Source organism: Tauraco erythrolophus, chromosome 9, assembly GCF_009769465.1.
Source record: "Tauraco erythrolophus isolate bTauEry1 chromosome 9, bTauEry1.pri, whole genome shotgun sequence".
NCBI lineage: Eukaryota > Metazoa > Chordata > Aves > Musophagiformes > Musophagidae > Tauraco > Tauraco erythrolophus.
Window position 1 is genome coordinate 33,689,599 of NC_141473.1, and position 20,453 is coordinate 33,710,051.

General features: G+C 40.2%; 1 protein-coding gene across 1 annotated transcript in view; it reads right to left on the minus strand.

Moving 5' to 3' along the window:
- Positions 1-20,453, minus strand: part of ANK3 (ankyrin 3) — a 203,057-nt gene that overhangs the window by 19,001 nt on the left and 163,603 nt on the right. Inside the window, 10 exon segments of the mRNA XM_086616892.1 lie at positions 412-555; positions 1,588-1,719; positions 2,605-2,679; positions 3,318-7,871; positions 7,874-11,017; positions 15,378-15,459; positions 17,119-17,145; positions 17,634-17,756; positions 18,520-18,645; positions 19,231-19,459. Of these exon segments, the coding sequence (XP_086473018.1) occupies positions 412-555; positions 1,588-1,719; positions 2,605-2,679; positions 3,318-7,871; positions 7,874-11,017; positions 15,378-15,459; positions 17,119-17,145; positions 17,634-17,756; positions 18,520-18,645; positions 19,231-19,459 (8,636 nt within the window).

A 20,453-nucleotide genomic window follows, 5' to 3' on the forward strand; every position in this document is an offset into this window, starting at 1 on the left:
TTTCTTCAAAGAATTCTTGCTTTTACTTATCTAGACAGGAAGCCAAAGAATACATTTATTTCCAGGTAACTTGGAAAGCATGCAATCCCAAGGACATTAAAAATATACACGGGTAAGCCTCAAAGCACAACTATTGCAGGAGAAAAACATTCAGGTCTTGTTAACTGACACTGAGGCTGGTGGGAACAGCTTAGTCAGGCACACATTTGTGGGATCCTGGGCTTATTCTTTAAGATATTAAGGTGCAACCTATGTATTGTACCGCAGCACGCTTTAGGAGAGGAAAAACCCTTCACGTTAAAAACAATTACTTCTATAGAACTTACTGTCTTTTTTAAAGTCTAGCGTATACAACATTATTGTACTATTGGACACGTCACTGCACTTAATATGACCACGGAATTCAATTACCATCAATAGGATCATGAAAAATGTTATTTTCATCTGCAAAACTTCTGGTGCCTGAAATATTTCCGTAATCAAATATTGGTCCTTCCAACAGGGTCACGATATCTATTCGATTAATTTTTGTCAATACAGACGTTAAGGCATCAGCTGAAAAACAAATAAGACACGTCAGAAAAAAGTTCAGTGTTGCAGAACTGTGTAATTGTCATTCTCAGTTACGTTCACATTGCATTCATTATAAGTTGCTGGCGTATGTTTCTGTCCTGATGCCTTTGGTTCTAGCAAACCCCCTCATTTGTCTAAGTATGCTGCCTACTTATTCGAGATATACATCTATGAAGTCTTCCCTCCCCCCAAGTTTAATCATATTACAACACAAAGGCACAAAGAATAAGGTCAGAGAGTTCTTAAAGAACGTATTTACTTACTACTTAAACAGAATATCCTTTTACTGGAGTGTAAAAGGAATGTAAAAATCCTTTTACCATTTTATTTTGAGGAACAGCAGAACAGGTAGCCATATAGGTAATAACGCGTGTAGGGCTATTCGTGTAATACATCGTGAAATCTCATTTACAGTAATCTTCTTGTGAGAATACAGTAATACTGGGAATTACTTTCACGGTGAAAGAGATCAAAGCAGACTCAAATACTGTCTAGGTGTATGCGGATTAGAGAACGGTAACGAACACCATTGACCTAACCCAAAAATCGAAACCTCTCTTTCAATTTGTGCAATTCGAGTGAAATGCACAGATAAAACCAGCAGAATCAGCACAGAATCAGTGTCTCCATCACTCCTCACAGAAAGAGATTGAGTCTTTTATTATGACCCGCAATACTGTGAGATTACCTGACTTTTCTAGACAGCGTATTTCCATTTTTCATGTTCCTTACTATTGGAAAGTTTTCCCTAATATTTTCTTTACTGGAATGTAAGATCATTACTTGTCCTATCAATTATGGATGTGGAGAACAGATTATTTCCTTCTGCATATGTAACTGAATAAATATGACACATATCTGACATCTGGTAAAAATATAACCAAAACTTTTTTTTTCCATCACTGGTTTGCTAAAGACATTCATAATGTTTTCTTCAATGTAAACTATTTAGAGCAGGCAACAGATGAAATGGACTATAACTTATAAAACCCAAAAGTAACTACTCAAACTTACTTGTAGCATTTTTCCCATCTCTAGTAACCCATTTTTTCAATAACATGAAGCTTTGAGCAATAAGAGAATTTGGATTTTCTACTCGGATTTGATTTATTTCATCCACAGAAAAGTTCAATTCTCTTGCCAGTTCTATAAAGACAAAAAAAAAAAAAAAGGCAAGCAAGAAAAGAAAACAACAACAAAAACACCAAACAAAGCACAAATCCTTCAATCCTCCTGTCAGGCTTAAAGATATTATCTTAGATCACACAGATGTCAACAAAACTACCTGACACAAATAGGTAACTTTACAGAAAATGATGAACATGGCATTGCATACTCATAATGTAATTTCCTCAGACATATAATTTTCATTTCAGTCATATCTCTGTGAGCTATTATCATATTTATACCCAGTATGGCACTTAAACATGGTGAAGAAAAGCTCCGTGAAGGCTACCTCATCACTACTAATTTATAAAATCTGGCTTTTTGGTGACTGTTTGTCCTTTGTGGGCTCACTGTGCAGCTCAGCACCGGCACTGTAGCCACCTGTGCCCAGGGAGAGCCAGCTGCTGCAGCCATAAGCCTGTGAAGGGCCAGCTCTTCATCGCAACGTAAGGAGGTAGGGCAGGTGTACAGTTAGGCACCCCGCACGCAGCACCGACCTGCTGGGGCACTGCTGGGCTCCCTGCAACCTCCAGGGCTTTGGGGAAACCTCTGTCCAGATGCAGAGGCAGCCCTGAGCCCCAGCAGATAGATCCTCTCAACTACTTGGGTGAACATCTTGAGAGGAGAGCCGTTTCAGCTATTTTCTGTATGAGTTTGTTTGATTTATTGCAAGACCACGGGATAGTTCTTCACAGCCTTTTCCTATTAGGCAGCTTTGCCCAGCAACACGTTGCATGTTTTGAGAGGCTGGGCTCACTGTTAATTCGGGAGAGCCTGACGCTGCCTTGCTGCGGCTTTTGATAAAGGATTACCTGGCAACGTAATAGTGAAGACTGAGTTCAATATTAAAGCAGAAAATCTTACCTGTCCAGCTAAGTCCTAGGTGATCGGCTACAATTGCCATCCTTATATCTGTCCGTTCACATGGACTCTGTGGACCTGTGATTTACAATTTCCCGATTAAAAAGGTTTTGCACAGAAAACCACAATACCGGACAATGGTTTATTATAAATAATAGCTTTAATTTGACTAAGTTACTGGTGCTCATATTGTTTACTAGAATGGTTGTGTGTCCTAATAGCCTACAAAGCAAATTTTTTTCACAGCTTTTATATTTTCACCTGTGTAAAGCCAAATGTCAAACTACATGATGTCGTGTAATGAAACCAAACATGCTGACAATCTAGCTGTTAGACTGTACACAAGTTTTTCAATGACTGGTGGAAACCACCAAGACCAGATTAACATCTGTTTTCTCTACTTTGACAGAATAAATTTGCTGTCACAAAATAAATCTTTCCATTTCTGAGTTACATCAATTTCTGAGTTACATGAATGTCTTTGGCATGCTTCACTAGCTTTCTATAGCACAGGATTTTTTTAAAGGAAGAAAGAAGAGTATAAGACAGCACATACAGATGACAATGACAGAATGAAAACTACAGTTAAGTCACTCCACAGGCAATCACAACAGTTCATGCACTAGGATCAACAAGTTGAAAGTTTTACAAACTAGGCTTGATCTCCACGAGGTGAGCCATGAGAGCTCCAGAAACCTGACTGCCTTCATTCTCACCAGTCCTCTTACTCCTCCTCCTCTCACTGTCGGCCTTTTCAATCTTTGATTTTATAGGTGCTGCCTCTGTTCTCATGTCTCTAGCAGACTTCGATGTAATGGAAGGCTGGTAAACTTGAGTAGCTTCTGAAAAAGATGTGTTCCTTGATGTACTGTCTTCTTCATCATCAGAGACCTCTGACTGCATCTTTTTCTCTTCATCAGATAGACGATCCACAAGCTTTAATGTCTCACCACTAATTCCCTTAAAATATTCAATAGAATGTTTACATACCTCCCTAAGCTGATTTTTCCTTACTTTAACTGTTGTCATGGTGACGGAGGTAGATCTTACCTTTACTGGTAATTTAGAAGGAAGCTGTTTTGGTTTTTCTTTCTCTACCTGCTCTTGTTTTGGCAGGGCTGGAGTTCTTCTAGCTAGATTACTCCTATGTGTATTTTTTACAGGAATCCTAGACCTTGCTTCTAGACAGGGAGAAGAATTGTTTTGTTTTGCTTTGTCAGGCTTACTAGCCCCTCTCACTTTACTCCCTGTACTGCTTTGGAGATTACTTTGTGAAAAGACTTCTTTTACTGAGCTGGCCTTTACAGGAAGCTTTGATTTTCCTCTAGCCCCTACCAACTCTGTTGACTTTTGCTGCTCTCCTTGTGGCTTTTGCTTATCTCTTACTCTGTGTCCTTGTGTTGTCCCTGTACCTTTTCCTGAAGTGCTTTTCGCTTGATTAGCTTTCTGGAGGGAACATTTCGGTTCCAAACGTTCTTTTAGCACTACATTACAGGTAATATCATCTGTAGGGACAGCAGATGAATCCAAATTGTTGTTGTTATTAAAATTATCTTTTGGAAAATCAGTGTTTTCTGTTTGCCTACAGCTTGTCTGGCTAGAAGCTGAACTCGCAATCACTGCTACAGTTTCATTTTCTAATCCCTGACCACTTGGCATCACAGCTTCTATCTTATCTGTCACTTCGCCAGGGCCATCTTTCTTCAGAGTCATGGTGGAAGCAGAAATTCCCATTTTAATTGGTGTGCGCAATTTGGGATCAACTTTAGAAGCGTTTACTGCTGCCGATGATTTTTCCAGTGAGTTACTACCAATTGTTTGTTCCATGCAATCTCCACTGGCCTGGATGACGGGCTTATGTTCAACTGCTGTTGTTTCTACTGGTCTCTCTAGGTTTGTTTCTACAGTGCTGTCCCCTGCCTGTGGCTGTGTGATGGCAGTGATTGTACTTTTATCCCCTTCCCCCTTGTCCCCTGACTTCCCTTCAGAAGTATGCTCACCAATCTGAAAAAATTGGAGTCTTTCTTCAACAAAATCCCTCTTGCTCATGTCAATTGCACCACTGCGAGTCATCTCAAACATCTTCCCTTCATGAAATGGGAAGGGGTTGGGCTCGCTAGTTGGCGTACTTTCATCTGTTGGAGTTCTGGCTGGAGTTGTATCAGGTGTTGTTGCTTGAGATCTGTCTTCCACTGCCAGACCAAATGGCTTAGCCTCATCATCCCTCGATTTAGTCTCAAACACTTCATCGTCACTTCGGTTATTGGACCACGGATCAAAATCTAGACTCTTGGTGGCCACCGTTTTGAAAGGTGTCGCAAATTCTTCATCTACTTTGTAACTGAAATACGTATCAGGAAATACAGTCCTGTCAGGGTGTCTGCCTTCCAAACTGAAAAACTGTGCCCCTGACTTCTGTTCACTCTTATCTCCAGCTCTTTCAGAAGCTGGACCCTTCAAAGGTGCCTTGTCTTCTTCAGGGCCTATCTTGCCTTCCTCCTCAATGACTTCAAGCTTACTCTGGCTAAAGGAGCGATCAGTTTGCTTTAGAATGCCTTCTGTAGTCCATACGTCCTTTTTGGTTTCGACTGCCGGACCTGCAAGTTTAGAATCACTCTCAGTTAAACCATCATCTTCATCTTGCAAATCATAACCATCAAGAGAGTCAATCTCAGTCGCATCGGTATCATGGGAGAATTCTGCAGTGGTTGCTATGGAACACTCTGTGACAGACTGGTCATTATTATTCCCATTTTGCACTACATCGTTCTGGGGTGAATCAAGCCCAATGTCAAACTCATTGGGTTTCCCCGAAGTGGGATGTCCTAACTCTTTCTGTTTCTCAATCTTTTCAGGGGCTCTGGGTTTTGAGGTTTCTTTCTGGTCATCTTCCAGTTCTTTCAGTTTGAACATATACTTTTTAAGTGGAAAAGGTTGATAGAGAGATTCATCATCACTGGAGTCACTGATGTCTGCTCCCGGTGGCACAGGAGATGGCGGCTGTACTCTTATGACAGGTTCAGCCAGTTGGCACTTGTCATGTTCATCTTGCAAGTTCACTTCTGTCATCTCCATTTCACTCTCAGTGGAATAGTGAGGCTTCTTTTCCGACTCGCCTTGATCTGCATCCAGTGGTGGAGGAGGAGGGAATTCAATATAGGCAACTCTGTTACCTTTGGGTCTTTTGTTAGAGTCCTTATTTATGTGGTTAGGCAATGCTTTGTCAATCTGTGGTTCCTCAACTTCTGCCTGTTTTACAGATGTTGACTTAGCCTCTGCTTCCTCCTCTGATTCCTCAGATACCTCAGGTATAGGACTGGGCTTGCCTGGGATATAAGCTATTAGTGAGTCAGGTGTTTTAGACGTAAACTCGTAACTCACTTCCTCTGAACTCGGAGTTTCTGGTGTTAAAGGGCTTTTACCAGAGCTATCTATAAAGGACACTTGTTCTAGTGTGTCATCTTCTGGACTACCTTGTGGAGAAGGAGGTTGTTTTTGCTGCCTAGCTGTGTAAAACGTCCCCCTTGTCTCTTGTACTGTCTTACTCTCCTGACTGACAATTTTTTTTATATTTCCTTGTTGCACCTCTTTCTCGTATTGCTTTCCTACTTGAACAAAACTGACATAAACAGGTAAGGTCTTAATTTCTTTCACTCCCTCACTGCTTACTAGCGGTGCAACTTTATCCAAGAAATCACTGGCACCTGGTTCAACTAACTCACTCGAAGGATATTCCTTTCCTGGACTACATTCTAAAGAGTCTGGTGACTTGCTAGGGGATATCTCCGTTTCCTCAACCGGAGGACTTAAACCTATCGAACTCTGCTGCTTGGTAACTTTTCTGATTTCTGAATGCTTTATTTTTTCGTCTTCCACATAATCAATCTGCCTCTCAACTTTCTCCTTAATCACAGCTGACTGGGATACTTTAGCTGAAAGTTCGTAGACACCATCAAGCATGGTTCTCTTCTCCTCAACAATTCTGACTGGAATATGGGACACAGCAATTTCTTCTTTCCTTTTGGATATTTTATCAGCCACTTCACCATTACGTTCCCCCTCTCTGACAACAAATTCTCTGTATAAAACTCTTTTTGAGGGAGATTTTACAGTCACTTCCTTCACTTCTTCTGAATGAATTCCATTTGCCGCCAGTTTGTGCTCCGTCACAGTGATAAATTCACTTTTTTTATCAGTTTTAGCTTCAGCATGATCAACATGGTTTTCTTTTACTGTATCTGGAACCAGCACATGTGAAAGTTTTTCTTTTTGTGTTTTATGATTAGAAGTTCCAGGACTTTCCCACGTCCTATAGATTTTTTTGTCCCAGTGTCCCTTCGTTGTTGAGTCTGAGCCATACGCCAAGTCTTTTGCCTGTGGTTCCGAAAAGTACTCCGGCATGCCTTTACTCATCTCAGTTCTTTGGTGGTGTGTGTCAGAAGCATGAACGTCTTCAATAGCTTTCCCTTTACCTGGAACAAAATCTTCCTGTGTTTTCACCTCTTTCTGTAAAGCTGTGCTCCCATCCATGACCTCGACTTGCTTTGCGTGTTTCTCTCTGGAATAAAACTGATACACTGGTAACTTACTTTCTTGGAATTTCTTTACCGGAATTTTGGACTGACTGTCCAGCTTTTTTTCTTCTTGAGTTACGTCCTTACTCCTTGGACTTACACTTTGTTCAAATTTAAGCCTAATGGAACTGAGCTTTGATTGCTTCAGCTGAAATCCAGTCTGTGAAACCTCAGGTACTCCAGTCTGCTGAGCACTTCCTTTGTGTTCCATAGTTTGTTTAGAGTCCTCTGCAGGTTGCACAAATATTCTTTTTTCAGGACTGCTGGGCAAACTGGACGCTTTTCTTTCATCCACCTTGGGAAAACATTTCCCATCGTGTGCGTACTGCTTCGCTTTACTCCATTCGTCACCGGACGATGGCAATTCAGAGAGCAGAACTTTCTCAGGGCTGCTGCTGGCAGAGCTCTGGCTAGAATGTATTTCTTTGCCATTTTTTTTATGCTGCTTTTTCTCCGGAGACTGTAGCTCATCGTTCAACTTCTCTGTTTTATCCCGAAAAAACTGTGATACTTCAGTCAGTTTTTCTTCTGCCTCTTTAACAGTCCTGTCCACCCTGTCTTCATATATCAACTTTTCTCTACCTCTGTCTAATCTGTCCTCAGTAAAGCGCATCCACATCGCGTGTTTTGGACTACTAACATCTCCAGTGTAGTGTAACACTGTCACTTTATCATAATGATCATCTTTGGACATTTACCTACACCATTTTCAGATACATCTTTATAGATTTTGGAGAGAATCTCTTTTTTGGGGACAGTAGCTACTTTTTCTCTGCATCGTTTATCAGACCCCTGTAACTCTGCACTAAGGGGTAGAGCATGGTCAGTAACTGACTCCTCAGTATCAGAATGAGACACATCTAGCTTTTCTGAAAGAAGCATTTTCTCGGCAAACCTGTAAGACTCCCCTCTTAGTTCTGACAACTCATCATCATGGTATTCTATTGAGTGCTGACTCAAAAGCTTCAGTGTTTTGTAAGAGTCATCAGACATGAGTTGAGCAGAACTAGGGCGACTGTCTTCTTCCTGGGACACGGGAGTGTTAACTCTAGAGGATTCCAGATAAGAAGGAAGTGACTCTTCGGCTGTGAGCTCCTCTTCTTCTTGCTGACCTTGTTCATCCGAACAAGGAAAAGCATCATGTTTTTCCAACTCTTTTAAGTTAATATCTCCCCGAGGTAAGTCTTTCTGATATACATACATTTCTTTTTCTGGATGCTTTTTTGTTTCTCTAATAATGACTTCAGTAGGTTCAGCCTGATTACCTTTTTCAATATGGACCTCTATTATTCGCTCCAGTTTGGGTTTCATTTTGCTGTCCTTCTCTGCATGTTGTGGTGAAGTTTCAGCAGACTTGCTAACATCGGATGTTACTGATGATTTATGTTCAAACAGACCTGCCAGTTCTTTGGAAGGGTCACGTCCAGACTGAAAGGCTTTCATTATATCATGAACAGACATTGTTTCCTCAATTCTTTCAGACGTGCTTTCAGTGCATGGAGGTTTATGATAAACCATCCTAGTCGTCGTAGTGATATGAGTTTCTTCTTTTACTCGGACACCTTTACTAAGAACACACTTGTGGTCATCTTCTTCACTGCTGCTAGCTTTCATCTGAAAAGCTTTAACCTTCTCTTTAATAGATCCAGCAGGTTTTTGCTCTAGCTCCATAAACGTAGGGGCAGGTTTTGAGGCTGGTAACTCCTCTGCTTTCTGCTCTGGAATTTCTTCGGACGATGGTTCGTAGCTGCGGATAACATGAACTACTTCAGTTCTTGTTTCTGTAATGACAGGAGGGATGGGTACATCATGGAAAAGTGGTTTTGGCCCTGTGCTTTCTGCACTTTGAGGGGCAGAAGGTGTCTTTTCACTTCTCGTTTCAAAGCCGCTGTCAGATAAAGGACTTTTATCTTGATCGTGTTGAGAAAAGTCATCTGGAGACTCTAAAATAGTATCTGTTCCAAAAAAGGAATCTGCAATTTTACATAACTCCTTTTCTGATGTTGAAGGCCTCATGGAGGCTGGAGGCATCTTAAGTTTATGCTCCTGCAAAGCAATAGCTGGTTTTAAAACGCGTTTTTGTCTCTCTTCACCTTCTTTTTTCCCCTCTTCAAACTTGTACTTTATGTTTGTCAGTGAACTGCTACCGATATCATTTGCTAAGTAATCAATAACCTTTGACAAGTTATAATCCTTTTCCGACATGGTTTTAGTTTTAATTTGGACCTTCTCTGGAACAGGTATAGGAGGGCTTGTCAAAGCTTGCTGTCTCGCTTCATCAATCTCCTCTGTACTGAACTCTACCCAGTCATCCTCGGACAGGTGTCCTTGATCACTTTTGGATACTTTAGCGGACCCTTTACTTTCTAAACACACATCTTTTTTCAGAATCTCACTAACTTTTACTAAGTCCTCTTTTACTTTCTCAACAATTTTAAAGGGCTCTTCATCATCAATTCTACCCTCTTTCGGGATCTCAGGTTGGAATGGTTTGTCCTCTGCGACATCTGTCTGCAATATTGCAGTCATTCTTATTAGATCCTCTTTCATTTCAGCAACATCTTTCAGTATCTCCTGACTGGAGGATAAAGAAGATGGTGTGGACAATTTGAGAGCAGAGGGTGCTAAAAACAAGGATGATTTTATCGGAGATGAAGTTCTATTAAAGGGAGGCTGTGTGCGTGCCTCTGTAGTCAATGTTTTAATAGGCGACAGTAACGCAGCAGCTGATTTTGTAAGTGAAGATGACTCTGGGAGCTTCTTCAATGCTGGTTCAGACAAAACATTGACTACAGAATATACTGGCACTGTTATTGTTGATGAAGTTACTGATGAGGTAGTTGCAGATATTGACCCAAGGGCTGTGTACAAAGCACCTGCAGGAGGAGTTCTTATTGACTGGAAAGCTGATGGTGCTGAAGACACAAATGACCTGAGTGGAGAAAATGACATTGTTGTAGCTGTTGAAAACACTCTCTCAGCTGTGTCAGCAACTGCATTAGCAGCACAACTTGCAGAATGTGCAGCTACAGCGATCTTGTCTTGAAGAACAGCTGCAGCTTTGGATCCATTTATTAAGTTGGTAGAAGATGGGTATTTCAGAGGTGACACAGATCCATTAAGCAATGGTACATCTGTGTGCCCAGCTACATGTTTTGCTGGCGATGAGAGAGACGAGGTCATCATGACTTTAGAGGATGAAACAGCATCAACTACTGACTTAGCAGGTGACACCACTGACTTTAGAGGGGACGATAAAAGTGAAGATGCTGATGTGATGACCGATTTAAGTGGCAAACTTGAAGAGTACATGTTAATGTTGGATTTGGGGGATGCTGGAGGCGTCATGGTTATGGACGATCTCTCCAAGAGAGATCCTGCTGTAGTCACTGGAGATGTCCGAGAGGGGAATGTGGTAGTGGATGCCAGCCCTTTTAAACTAGCAGCTTCTGTGACTGCGGGAGCTCTGACGAAAGAGCCTGAAGTAACCTGTATATTGTATGGAGGCTGCGATACCACAGTTTTTATTGGTGAAGAGATTGTCCGAAACGATCTAATCGGAGATGCTACATCACTAACAGATTTAACTGAAGATGTGGTAGAAGCTCCTAATGTGGATTTGATTGGAGAAGCAGAAGAAACAGACCATATTGATTTTAATGGGGAAGCTGTAGGAGTGTTAGAGGAAGAGCTTGATAAGGAAGTAAAGCCTGATTTGGTTTGCCCAGGCACTGTAATTGGAGCTGTTGTCCATGACTGATATGGCCGTGTTGAAAAGAATGGCTTGTATGAGTAAGTAGCAGGTAGAGATCTTGTTGCTCCTGCACTCCGTTCAACTGTTTCTTAAATTGTTAAATTAAAATCAAACATAAAATCAACAAAAATGATTGAAAAACAGAGAGACCAGAGAAGAAAATTGGTCAGTAAACGTTGTAATATTACAAAAAGCAAGTACAATTGTTTGCATGAGTCAGGATGAAGGAGGCAAAAGAAGATTTAAAAAGGAAATAATAAAGTAGGAACGAGCCATATACTGGTGACAGGCCCAAACCAAAAAGCAACATGAAATGAAAGACAGAAAGCACATAGCAACCAAATCTGCAAACAATGAAGAACAGAAAACACAAAGAAGGAATCCATAAGGTAAAAATAAAACCACATCAGAATTTCTTCTCTTACTTCCTATTGACTTTCTGGTGTGTTACTTCTGAAACATTTGTATCAGTACTATTTTGCCTGTTTAGGTATGTCTCTGCTTTGTGCAACTATCAGAATTATCCTTTTAATAATTTCTGTTGTTGTTGTTCTATTCAGATATTGAACCTATACAAAATATAAACTTGTGTAAAATGACATTATATAGCTAAAATCTTTTTTGTTAAACCACTCGGAACTATTTCATGCAGAACCCAAAATTCCTTTAAGTGACAGGCAATTGATGTGCAAACTGTGAAGCAACTGGAATAAATTCAAATCTGTATCTCCCATGCACAATTCGGATATGCTTCACACTCACAAAGCCAATAAGAGCAAGAGCTTTTCTGAGTCAATATTTTAAAAAAATAATAAAAATAAATAAATAAAAGGAACTTTTGAATTTGTTTCTCATGCGATATTCCTTTTGTTTGGTAAAAACTAAAGTAAAACTTCACATGAAATGATTTTAAGAAGCATATGTCATACATGAAATATGGAAAATATGGTATATGATAAACGTGAGCAAGCAAAGCAACTGAATCAGGTTTTATTCATGCACAGTATATCATGTCAAAACGAGCACACAGATTAATACATTTGTATGCTGTATTAAGCACAAATATATAAACTTTACAAAACCATTTCACAAGAGGCCGTTAAAAGAAGAGTACACTTTTTCTACAAGATGTAGTGTCTTGGTACCTTTTGAGGAGTTTTCTTGTATCAGCTCAAAGACAGACCTGTTCAACTTTACATTTCTCAAAAGGTAACATTAGAAAAGCAGTCAAAGAACAATGTGTTATGCAAAAACTTCCTGGCAAGGACAAACCTGTTAACTGTTATCATCCTCCAGAACACTCAGCTTATTAATAGGCATTTCGAACAAAATCATCATCAATCACATTTTGCATCACAGGAGGTACTCATGCCAGAAGACAGCATTTGTGGGAATCCCATTACAGCATACATATCCTCTGATACAGCAGTAACATTCAGAGAGTGGAGACTCAAAGTAACTTAGAGGGCTTTTTTTTCTTTAAAGTTGGACTTAGAAATGGAGTTAAAATATCCAAACAACTTATTCAACATACCTTTCTCTGAGGTGACACTAATAATTTGTCAAACCTGCTTTATCTGTCTTATAGACAGACAGCAACTTACAGTGAAAGAAGCTTAACAAGGCTAATACTAAACTGCTAAACTTAAAAGCACACACACTCTTATAGAATAGTGAATATTCAGTATACCACAGGTCCATATCCTGCAAGGAGCTATGCGCTGGTCCTACAGAAGCCAATCGAAGCCCAGAAGGCACTGTGGATGGCTAGTGATATTGCAATATGAGAACATTTAGGTTGAAGAGAGCTTGAATACTAGGCCTGACTGGCACAGTCTATGTCAAGAAACATTCCTTTTTCCTTGCAATTTTAAGTGCAAACATACTTCTTTTTTCCCCTCAAAGAATAAAACATAGTGTACTTCATTGAATGAGCTAGACTTTATTATGAAGATTAATTAACAGCAGCTGCTAACATTCACCAAAAGTTCTTACAGTCTCAAGTCCAAGAAACAAACCCCAAAATCATTCTGACAAGAACTAACAGCAAAATAACTTGTTCAGAAGTTTGTGTTTGGAAATGTCTTTAGCAGGACCCCACTGCGCTGTGATGAGCCAGTCCATCACAACTGGCTAGTGAGGCAATAAAACCAACAGGCTTCCCTCTTAACTGCTCTTTCTCCTGTTAAATGACAGATTCAGACACGTTTGAGATGCTTTTTCTGTGTTTCTTATTGCAGTTGAGAAGAGCTGGTACAAAGAAAATTGAGTGATTTACCAGTGTGTGCAGCTATGACATAACTCAAACAGCGGGGAACTGGGCAATTTTACTATTTTGAAATAGCAAAGAAATCCCCACAACCATGCAAGACTTTAGAGTGGGAAAATATTTTAAAGAGTTGTTTTATATAACAGCCCTTTTTGGCTACTGGACACTCTTGGCCTTAACAGTTTCCATCACTCTGCATCCAAGATTTTATCAGAAAACAGATGTTAGTTACTACCTTCTGTGCACCAAACTACACGTCCTTGCTTGCAGCTGGTAATTGAAAGCGCTGAGTGGCCCCATACAAGTGGCCCCAGCTCAGCTCAGCTCCTCTTCAGCTGCAATCAAACAGCCAGGACTGAGCAAACTTAACCAATGCAGCACTCTTCTTCTGTGGGGACCTCATGGTTGGGAAGAGCAGAGAGGCCCTTTGGTCCTTCCCTGAGCAGAGGTAAGGACAGGGAGGCAGGTGAATATCCCACCTGCCTCACTCTCTTCTGCACTAGCACTGGCAGGGGTGCAAAGGGAAAAAAATCTGTATATGGGTACATGCATGCATGCATGAGCTTGTGTGAGTAAAACAGAACAACCCCTGCTGCTACCAAAACTGCAGGAGCTGTGCCATCAAGTTCATTGGAAATAGGTAGAGATTCATCACTCATATCCAATAACTGGAGCAAACACCCTGCGGTGTAAAGCAGCCACAGCAGCAGCCCTGGCTCTGTGCTGAGTAGCGTGTGCTTTCTAGAAGAGCTGCATCTCCAAGACCACATCCTCACCTCACACCAGCATGGGGCAGGTGACAGTGGCAGTTGCTAACTACATGCTACACGTGCACAGGAGGTGGCACTCAGACTGATGGCCAGACCACTATCTATGATCTTGCCTGGCAAACACAATAATTTTTGCACACCCTTTTTGGGTGGCTCACAGCCTTAAGCAGTACACATTGCCAAAAGGGATAGAATAGTTAAAGAATGGTCAGGAACTGCCACTGTGTTAACCCATCTTTTTTTTTTGTGCGCAGCTCAAGCAGGTTTAGTTTTTTTCCCCTCCAACTTTTTGCAAATGAAACTTAATGGACCTTTGGCAAATAAATAAGACTACTTTTTCCCCTTCCCTCCCTAATAAGACCTGAAAAACTAACTGTAATCAACATACACAGTCATCAAACACCTTTCAGGCAACTTCCTTTTCCCGCTCTCTCAGTTCCCATCAAGCCTTTGACGATACCTTAACCGTCCATTCAAGATGTCTCAGCAGATCTGATAGCTTCTTCAGATGTTATATGCTTGAAGTCTTCTTCCAGGCCTGAGAAGTGTAATATATTCTGGAGCACATCTGATCCAAAGAAGCCACAGATCTTAGAGGATAATTAAACAGCAGCCATCCAGTGGGAACTCCCAAGACCCGATGAAGTTTGTCTATGGATTTTATGGAATCATATCAAAGGGTCTGTTGCAGGGTAGCAACTGAGAAGTCACAATGGAAAAAAAGGCAAGAAAAAGCCTGGGAATGGGTAACAATAGCAGTCAATCTCAGACAGGAGAGGTGAGGGAAGAAAAGCTAAGCCAAATACATTATTGTATTTAACAGGGCAGGAAAGGAATGCCACAGGTCTGGTCAAGGGGAAACATAAGTTTAAGAGGAAGCAATGTGCGGTGCTAGAGAATAAAAAGCATCTGCAGGGAACAGAGGAAAAAGGGAAGGGGAGGAGAAAGAAGAGGGAAAATATAAAATATGAGAGAGTCCATTTTGGCTAAGCATCTAAACATTTACGCACTTATCTGAATGGCACTCTCCAGCCTTGCTGAACTTTTGCATACCACTCCCTTCCACAGCAGCTCTCTCTAACCTTTCAAAGGGAAGAGGAACAGAATTTTTTTGACAGCAATGTGCAATCCTACTCCTATGTGCAATCCTACTCCTCTGGAGATACACGGCATTTGTAAAACTTACTATATTTTTACTAAACTAACACATGTGATTTGCCAGTCAGGATTCTTCAAGCTCTCACAACACAAGAGTTCACAGACCATCCAAGAGTTTTGTTTTAGATAGGTGTTTTTTTCTTTTTTCCTTTTTTCCAAAGTGACACCAAATACAAATTTTATAGAAAAAATGTCTCTTCTTATGTAAAATCATGTATACATTGTTTAGTACTTTGGTAAGAGCAACTCACTCATTCCAGGCTCAGTCAGATAGCTGTAGCGCTTACGTAAAGCAAGGGAGACAAAGTTCTGGCGCCGGTCGGCTTTCTCCGTCTGCAACAAAACATAATTCTGTTTAGTGCCTTTAGTATCGCTGTCTCCCAGCTGAACAGAGTAATCACCAAACCTCGGCACGATGGGCCGCACTTTGCAGTACATGTCCCCACAAGGGAGAACGGATGTTTCTCGTTCGGCTTCAGGAAAGCATGCTGAAGCCAAATCTGGGCAAGCAGGCAGGGAATGGACAGGGCCGGTCTCCATTCTTGTCTGCCATGTAATGAGTGTCAGGCACTGTGGAGCAGGGAGCGTGGCTATCAGAGATGGGAGAAACCTGCTGTGAATGACTACCCACCGGAGCAAGCAGGGAAGGGACTGCAACCCTAAGAGATGACCCCACGGGTTTCTTCCTGATTACATCTCTGCTTATGAGGTGGAAGAGCTTAGGCAGCAGATGTAGCCCATGATCCTGCCTCAATATATCTCGATACTATATTATCCCATTATCGTTTGGTATATTAACTGCTTCACACTACTAGAAATGGTATGATACTATTCATTTTCTGCAAAATAAACCACCTTTGGCTAGAAACAGGAGATCGACACAGAAGACTACAGATACAGACATAAAACATTTATAAGAATACAACTTAGACCGATCAAATATTTCTCCTCAAATTAATTCGTCCTGAAAGCACATACACCACAATGTACACTGGCTTTAAAGTGAATACATTAAGGACAAAAAAAGGCATGGGAGGGGATTATTTTAATAGGCCCAAAATGCAAAGATGCAGATTAGAAAGCAGGCTACTGTTGTTAACTAATAAATTGAATCGTAAGTCACTGCGTTCAGTGGCATTGCTGCTAGTGTGATGTCTTAAATATTACAAGTCCTTCAGAGATCAGCTCACTTGATTATGTGGCTAAAAATATGGTTTGTTTAGAAAGAAAACTATTGTTATAGCTATATAATAGCTGTGTTTCACTTGGAACAAATCCTGTGGAGACAAAGTGATGTGGTTGCTGCTATTATTTTTTTAACATGTAAGGAGTGTTTGGGGTTTTATTATTTTAATCAGCAGATGGCTACTGCTATTTATTTGCCACTAGGAAGAGAAGAAAACTTTGCTGCTAGGTAAAAGGGATACCTCTATGTAGTTTCTTTTATAAGGTAACCTCATTTATTACTACCTCTAATGTGTAAAACCCACTCAATTTCCTGACAGTCTAATGTTGCAGTTTCCAGCAAGTAGTCTATTTTTAAGCTGCAAATATCTGAGGTTTATTTGAAAATAGATTTGTACACAATATTTAGAAATTGTTCTTGGCTATTTTGCTTTTTCAGAAGAATACAGTTTATTTTCAGAAGTAAAATATTACAGGCCACTATTGCGGCCTCAGCAATACTTCTTTCCTTCTCAGAAATTTAAGTTAGCAAAGCACTGGCAGTATTATTTCAAGAGGTAAAATCATATCCACTAAACTCTTCTTGATTTTGCCAAAAATTTGCTTGGTCTGAATTTTATAATTATATCCTTTTTCAGAAGAAAATGAGTTAAACTTTAGACTGCTATTATTCAATGAGGATATGGTTATTCTGTAGGTATCATTTCAATGCCATAGTTAAAAATAGCTGTTTGTTTTTTCTACAACATATTACTTTTCTTCACTAAATCTGAAGGAAATAAAAACAGAAGACAGTGTTTATATTACCTCATCATCTTGATCTGACTCTGTTTCCTTTTGGTCCCAAGATGCATTGCAGAGACAAGGAATATTATAATGGACAGCAGGGAAAAGAATATCAGGATATGAAAAGGACCAAATTGGGAGCACAAAATGCAAGCTGATTTATAAGGCAAAGCAAATCCAAATGTCAACACAAAAGAAACAAAAAGATCTTACATCCAATGCAAATCAACACGTGACATTACTGAAAGCATAAACCTATGACTTGCAGGCGGAAGCATGAGCTGTAAACAGAATCATAAAAATTATAGGAATTTGACACCACAGTAACAAGAGACTTTAAAAGCGTTCTACATACAGGAAACCAATAAAACATAAATTTAAAAAGCCTTTATCATATTCCAAAGCATTCTCTTTACTGACATTTCACAGGGTTTCTTTATCACTAGCAGGAAAAAAAAAAAAAAGACAAAAACTAAAGGAGCAAAAATAAAACCAACCCAACCCTAAGGAAAATGTTTACTTTTTCTAACAAATACCTTTTTGTGTGCTGGCAGAGTGATATTCAAGTTGCAAACAGCTGTTTGTGGCAGTCCTTTTGTAGTCTTTGGTTCTTTCAAAAATGATAGTCGACCACAAGGTTCCTGGCTGGTGTCTCTTACCTAGAAAAGAAATTTTAGTACAGTATAGTAATATGTAGTAATTCAGATACTTAGAAAAGGTTTCTGGATAGTTTCTCAGAGTTTCTTTCTACAAGAAGCTGTCTAATGGGTAAAAACTAATGTTACTGAGCTGAAGCTCAGCCTTACCTGCTGAAGGAGAAAAGGTGTTACCATGATAGAGTTAGATCAGCCTAAAGCTCTGGTGGTAAATCCATGCAAGACAAGCTGTTGAGTGAGTACAACCAGATAGTTTTATACTGGAATATCACGGAGAGACATTTTCTGCTTACCTTCATTTTTTTCTGCCAGGTTTTGCACTTGTGCTCATCAAAATACTTAAAAACTTCTTTTGCATGGCAGCTATGATAAGACTAAAGAAAGTGAGCATCTGCTCATGGTAATTTAGAGATGAACAGTCTGCACACAGTTTTTTGGAGGCTGTTCTGCTGTACAGTATGTTTTTGAATGTATGTCCTTTGCTTAGTCCCTGGGAAATAGTGATCTACTAGTAGTATTCTGGAGGTTTAACTTGAGATATGGTTTTAATAAAAGGCTGTGAATCCATAACATGGGTATTCTGGTTCCAGCTCTGCCAGCAGCTGTTTTGTGGCTTCATGCAAAGCACCCTGTCCATGTCATTCACATATTAAACAATGACGATTACATCCTTGGAACAAGTTAGTCCTATGGGGCTGAAAAAGTGTTATCATTAGGGGGGTGGGGGGAAACATCAGCAGAATTATTTGGCTTGTTTTGCTTTTACCTTGATAGAGAATGGCAGTCTATTTTCTTTGAAAGCATAAAAATTAAAAACAAGCTGCTGTCCTCCTTTAGTCAAAGGGGCCAGATTTCCATAGCAATCAACATAAATAGGTTTTCCTTCCAGAACCTATCAAAGGAAAAAAAAAAAGTCAATAAAACCTCTTCTCATAGTAGATCCATGCACGTAAGTGTATCCTGACTTCTCCCTCATAGTTCTTAGGCTTGACACAAGTCACCACTCAGATTAACTTAAATTAGAAAATCACTGTGCATTATGGCAAGGTATTACGAGTGCAGGTGGTTTGGGAAACCTACATGAGTGGCTTTTCTGGAGTAAGAATGCATAGATTTCCTTCAAGAAACAGTGCTTGTGACTATGTATTCACCACAAACCAGCCCTACTCATGACCGTGTGTCTGTGGGGCCAATGAGAAGCAATTCCAGGTGAGCCATCTGCAAAGCCCAACCAGGGCTACTTGACAGAACTGCATGCAAAACTGACTGCAGCCTGGCCTGGGGCATCCATTTGGAAACAGGTCCACATGCTCCCCTTGCCTTGTCCTTTTTTGGCCTCCTTTAAAGAAATTTTTTGACATAACCTTGCTGTGAGCCTTTAACTGGGCATATAACAGCTTTTGCAGAACCTGTTGTCACTTGAAAAACACATTTGTCCACTGATAAGGAGGAAGCCAGCTGTGGGTAAGAAATATACCTCAATGTCTTTGCTTCTTGCAACTTCTTCGAAGTTCTCTTGTTGCTCCAAAGTTTTGTCCACTTTGTCATCGGTCATGCAGAAGCAACGCAAATTGGATTCCACAGGGTCATTCATTTTGGCAAATATCACAAACTTTGCCATATAAGGAACACATATTAATTCTCTATAAAGCTGTGTTGCCAACCCAACAGTCTCTAGTACTTGATGGCAGTCTGCGAGCCAAAATCTGAGTGGGAAAAAGCAAATCATCAAATCAACCTTTCATTATGCTCAAACAGGGCTTAAGCCTTTAAAAAGAAACCATGTCCCGTGATCCTTGGCCATTTTGCATGCATACTGTCCTTGCAGACTTCCCAAAGCTGTAGCTTTCCTTCTACTTTAAGTGGAGCTTTAACCCTCTGAAAATGGGAATGCTTGGCAGTGACCGTTCTCACATTGGTATCTCATAAAACTGTCTCTTTTAAGCCTCATTCGAAGCCAAAGTGGGGAAACTATATTTCTTTTGACCACATACCATCAAATCATAGAATGGTTTGGGTTGCAGGAACCTTAAAGATCACCTAGTTCCAACCCCCCTGCCATGTGCAGGGACACCTTCCCCTTGATCAGGTTGCTCAAAGCCTCATCCAACCTGGCCTTGAACACGTCCAGGGATGGGTCACCAACAAATTCTCTGGGTAACCTATTCCAGTGCTTCACCACCCTCAGAGTGAAGAATTTCTTCCTTAGATCTACCCATTTTAAGTTTAAATCCATTGCCCCTGTATATTGTAACATGCTGATGCTTCACTGTACATTTGATTTGCTAAAACAACCTACTTGATAACATATACATACAGCAAAATCACATCTCCCATATAGTTTGAAACCAAATATGCTCATCCCAAAGGGATAGATGTGATACCACTATTTTTTTATCTTATGATTAGGAGTTTGATTGCAATTTTGATACAAGTTATAAATATTTTAATTTGTAGTTTGTATGAGTCTTTTCTACAATATTTCAGCCCTAATCTATTTGGTTCTTTCAGCAATTCTCTCTCTTTATAAAGCTTTTTATAGGTGCAAATGTTATGTACTGAACAATAAACTGTTTACCTGGAACACCACAAATATTCTCCACTAGAATGCAGATCCTGTTGAATGTCTCCAATCAGCACGTAAGTCCACTAAGTCCATCAAAATTCATTTCAAATCATGATTTTTTGGTAAATGATGTT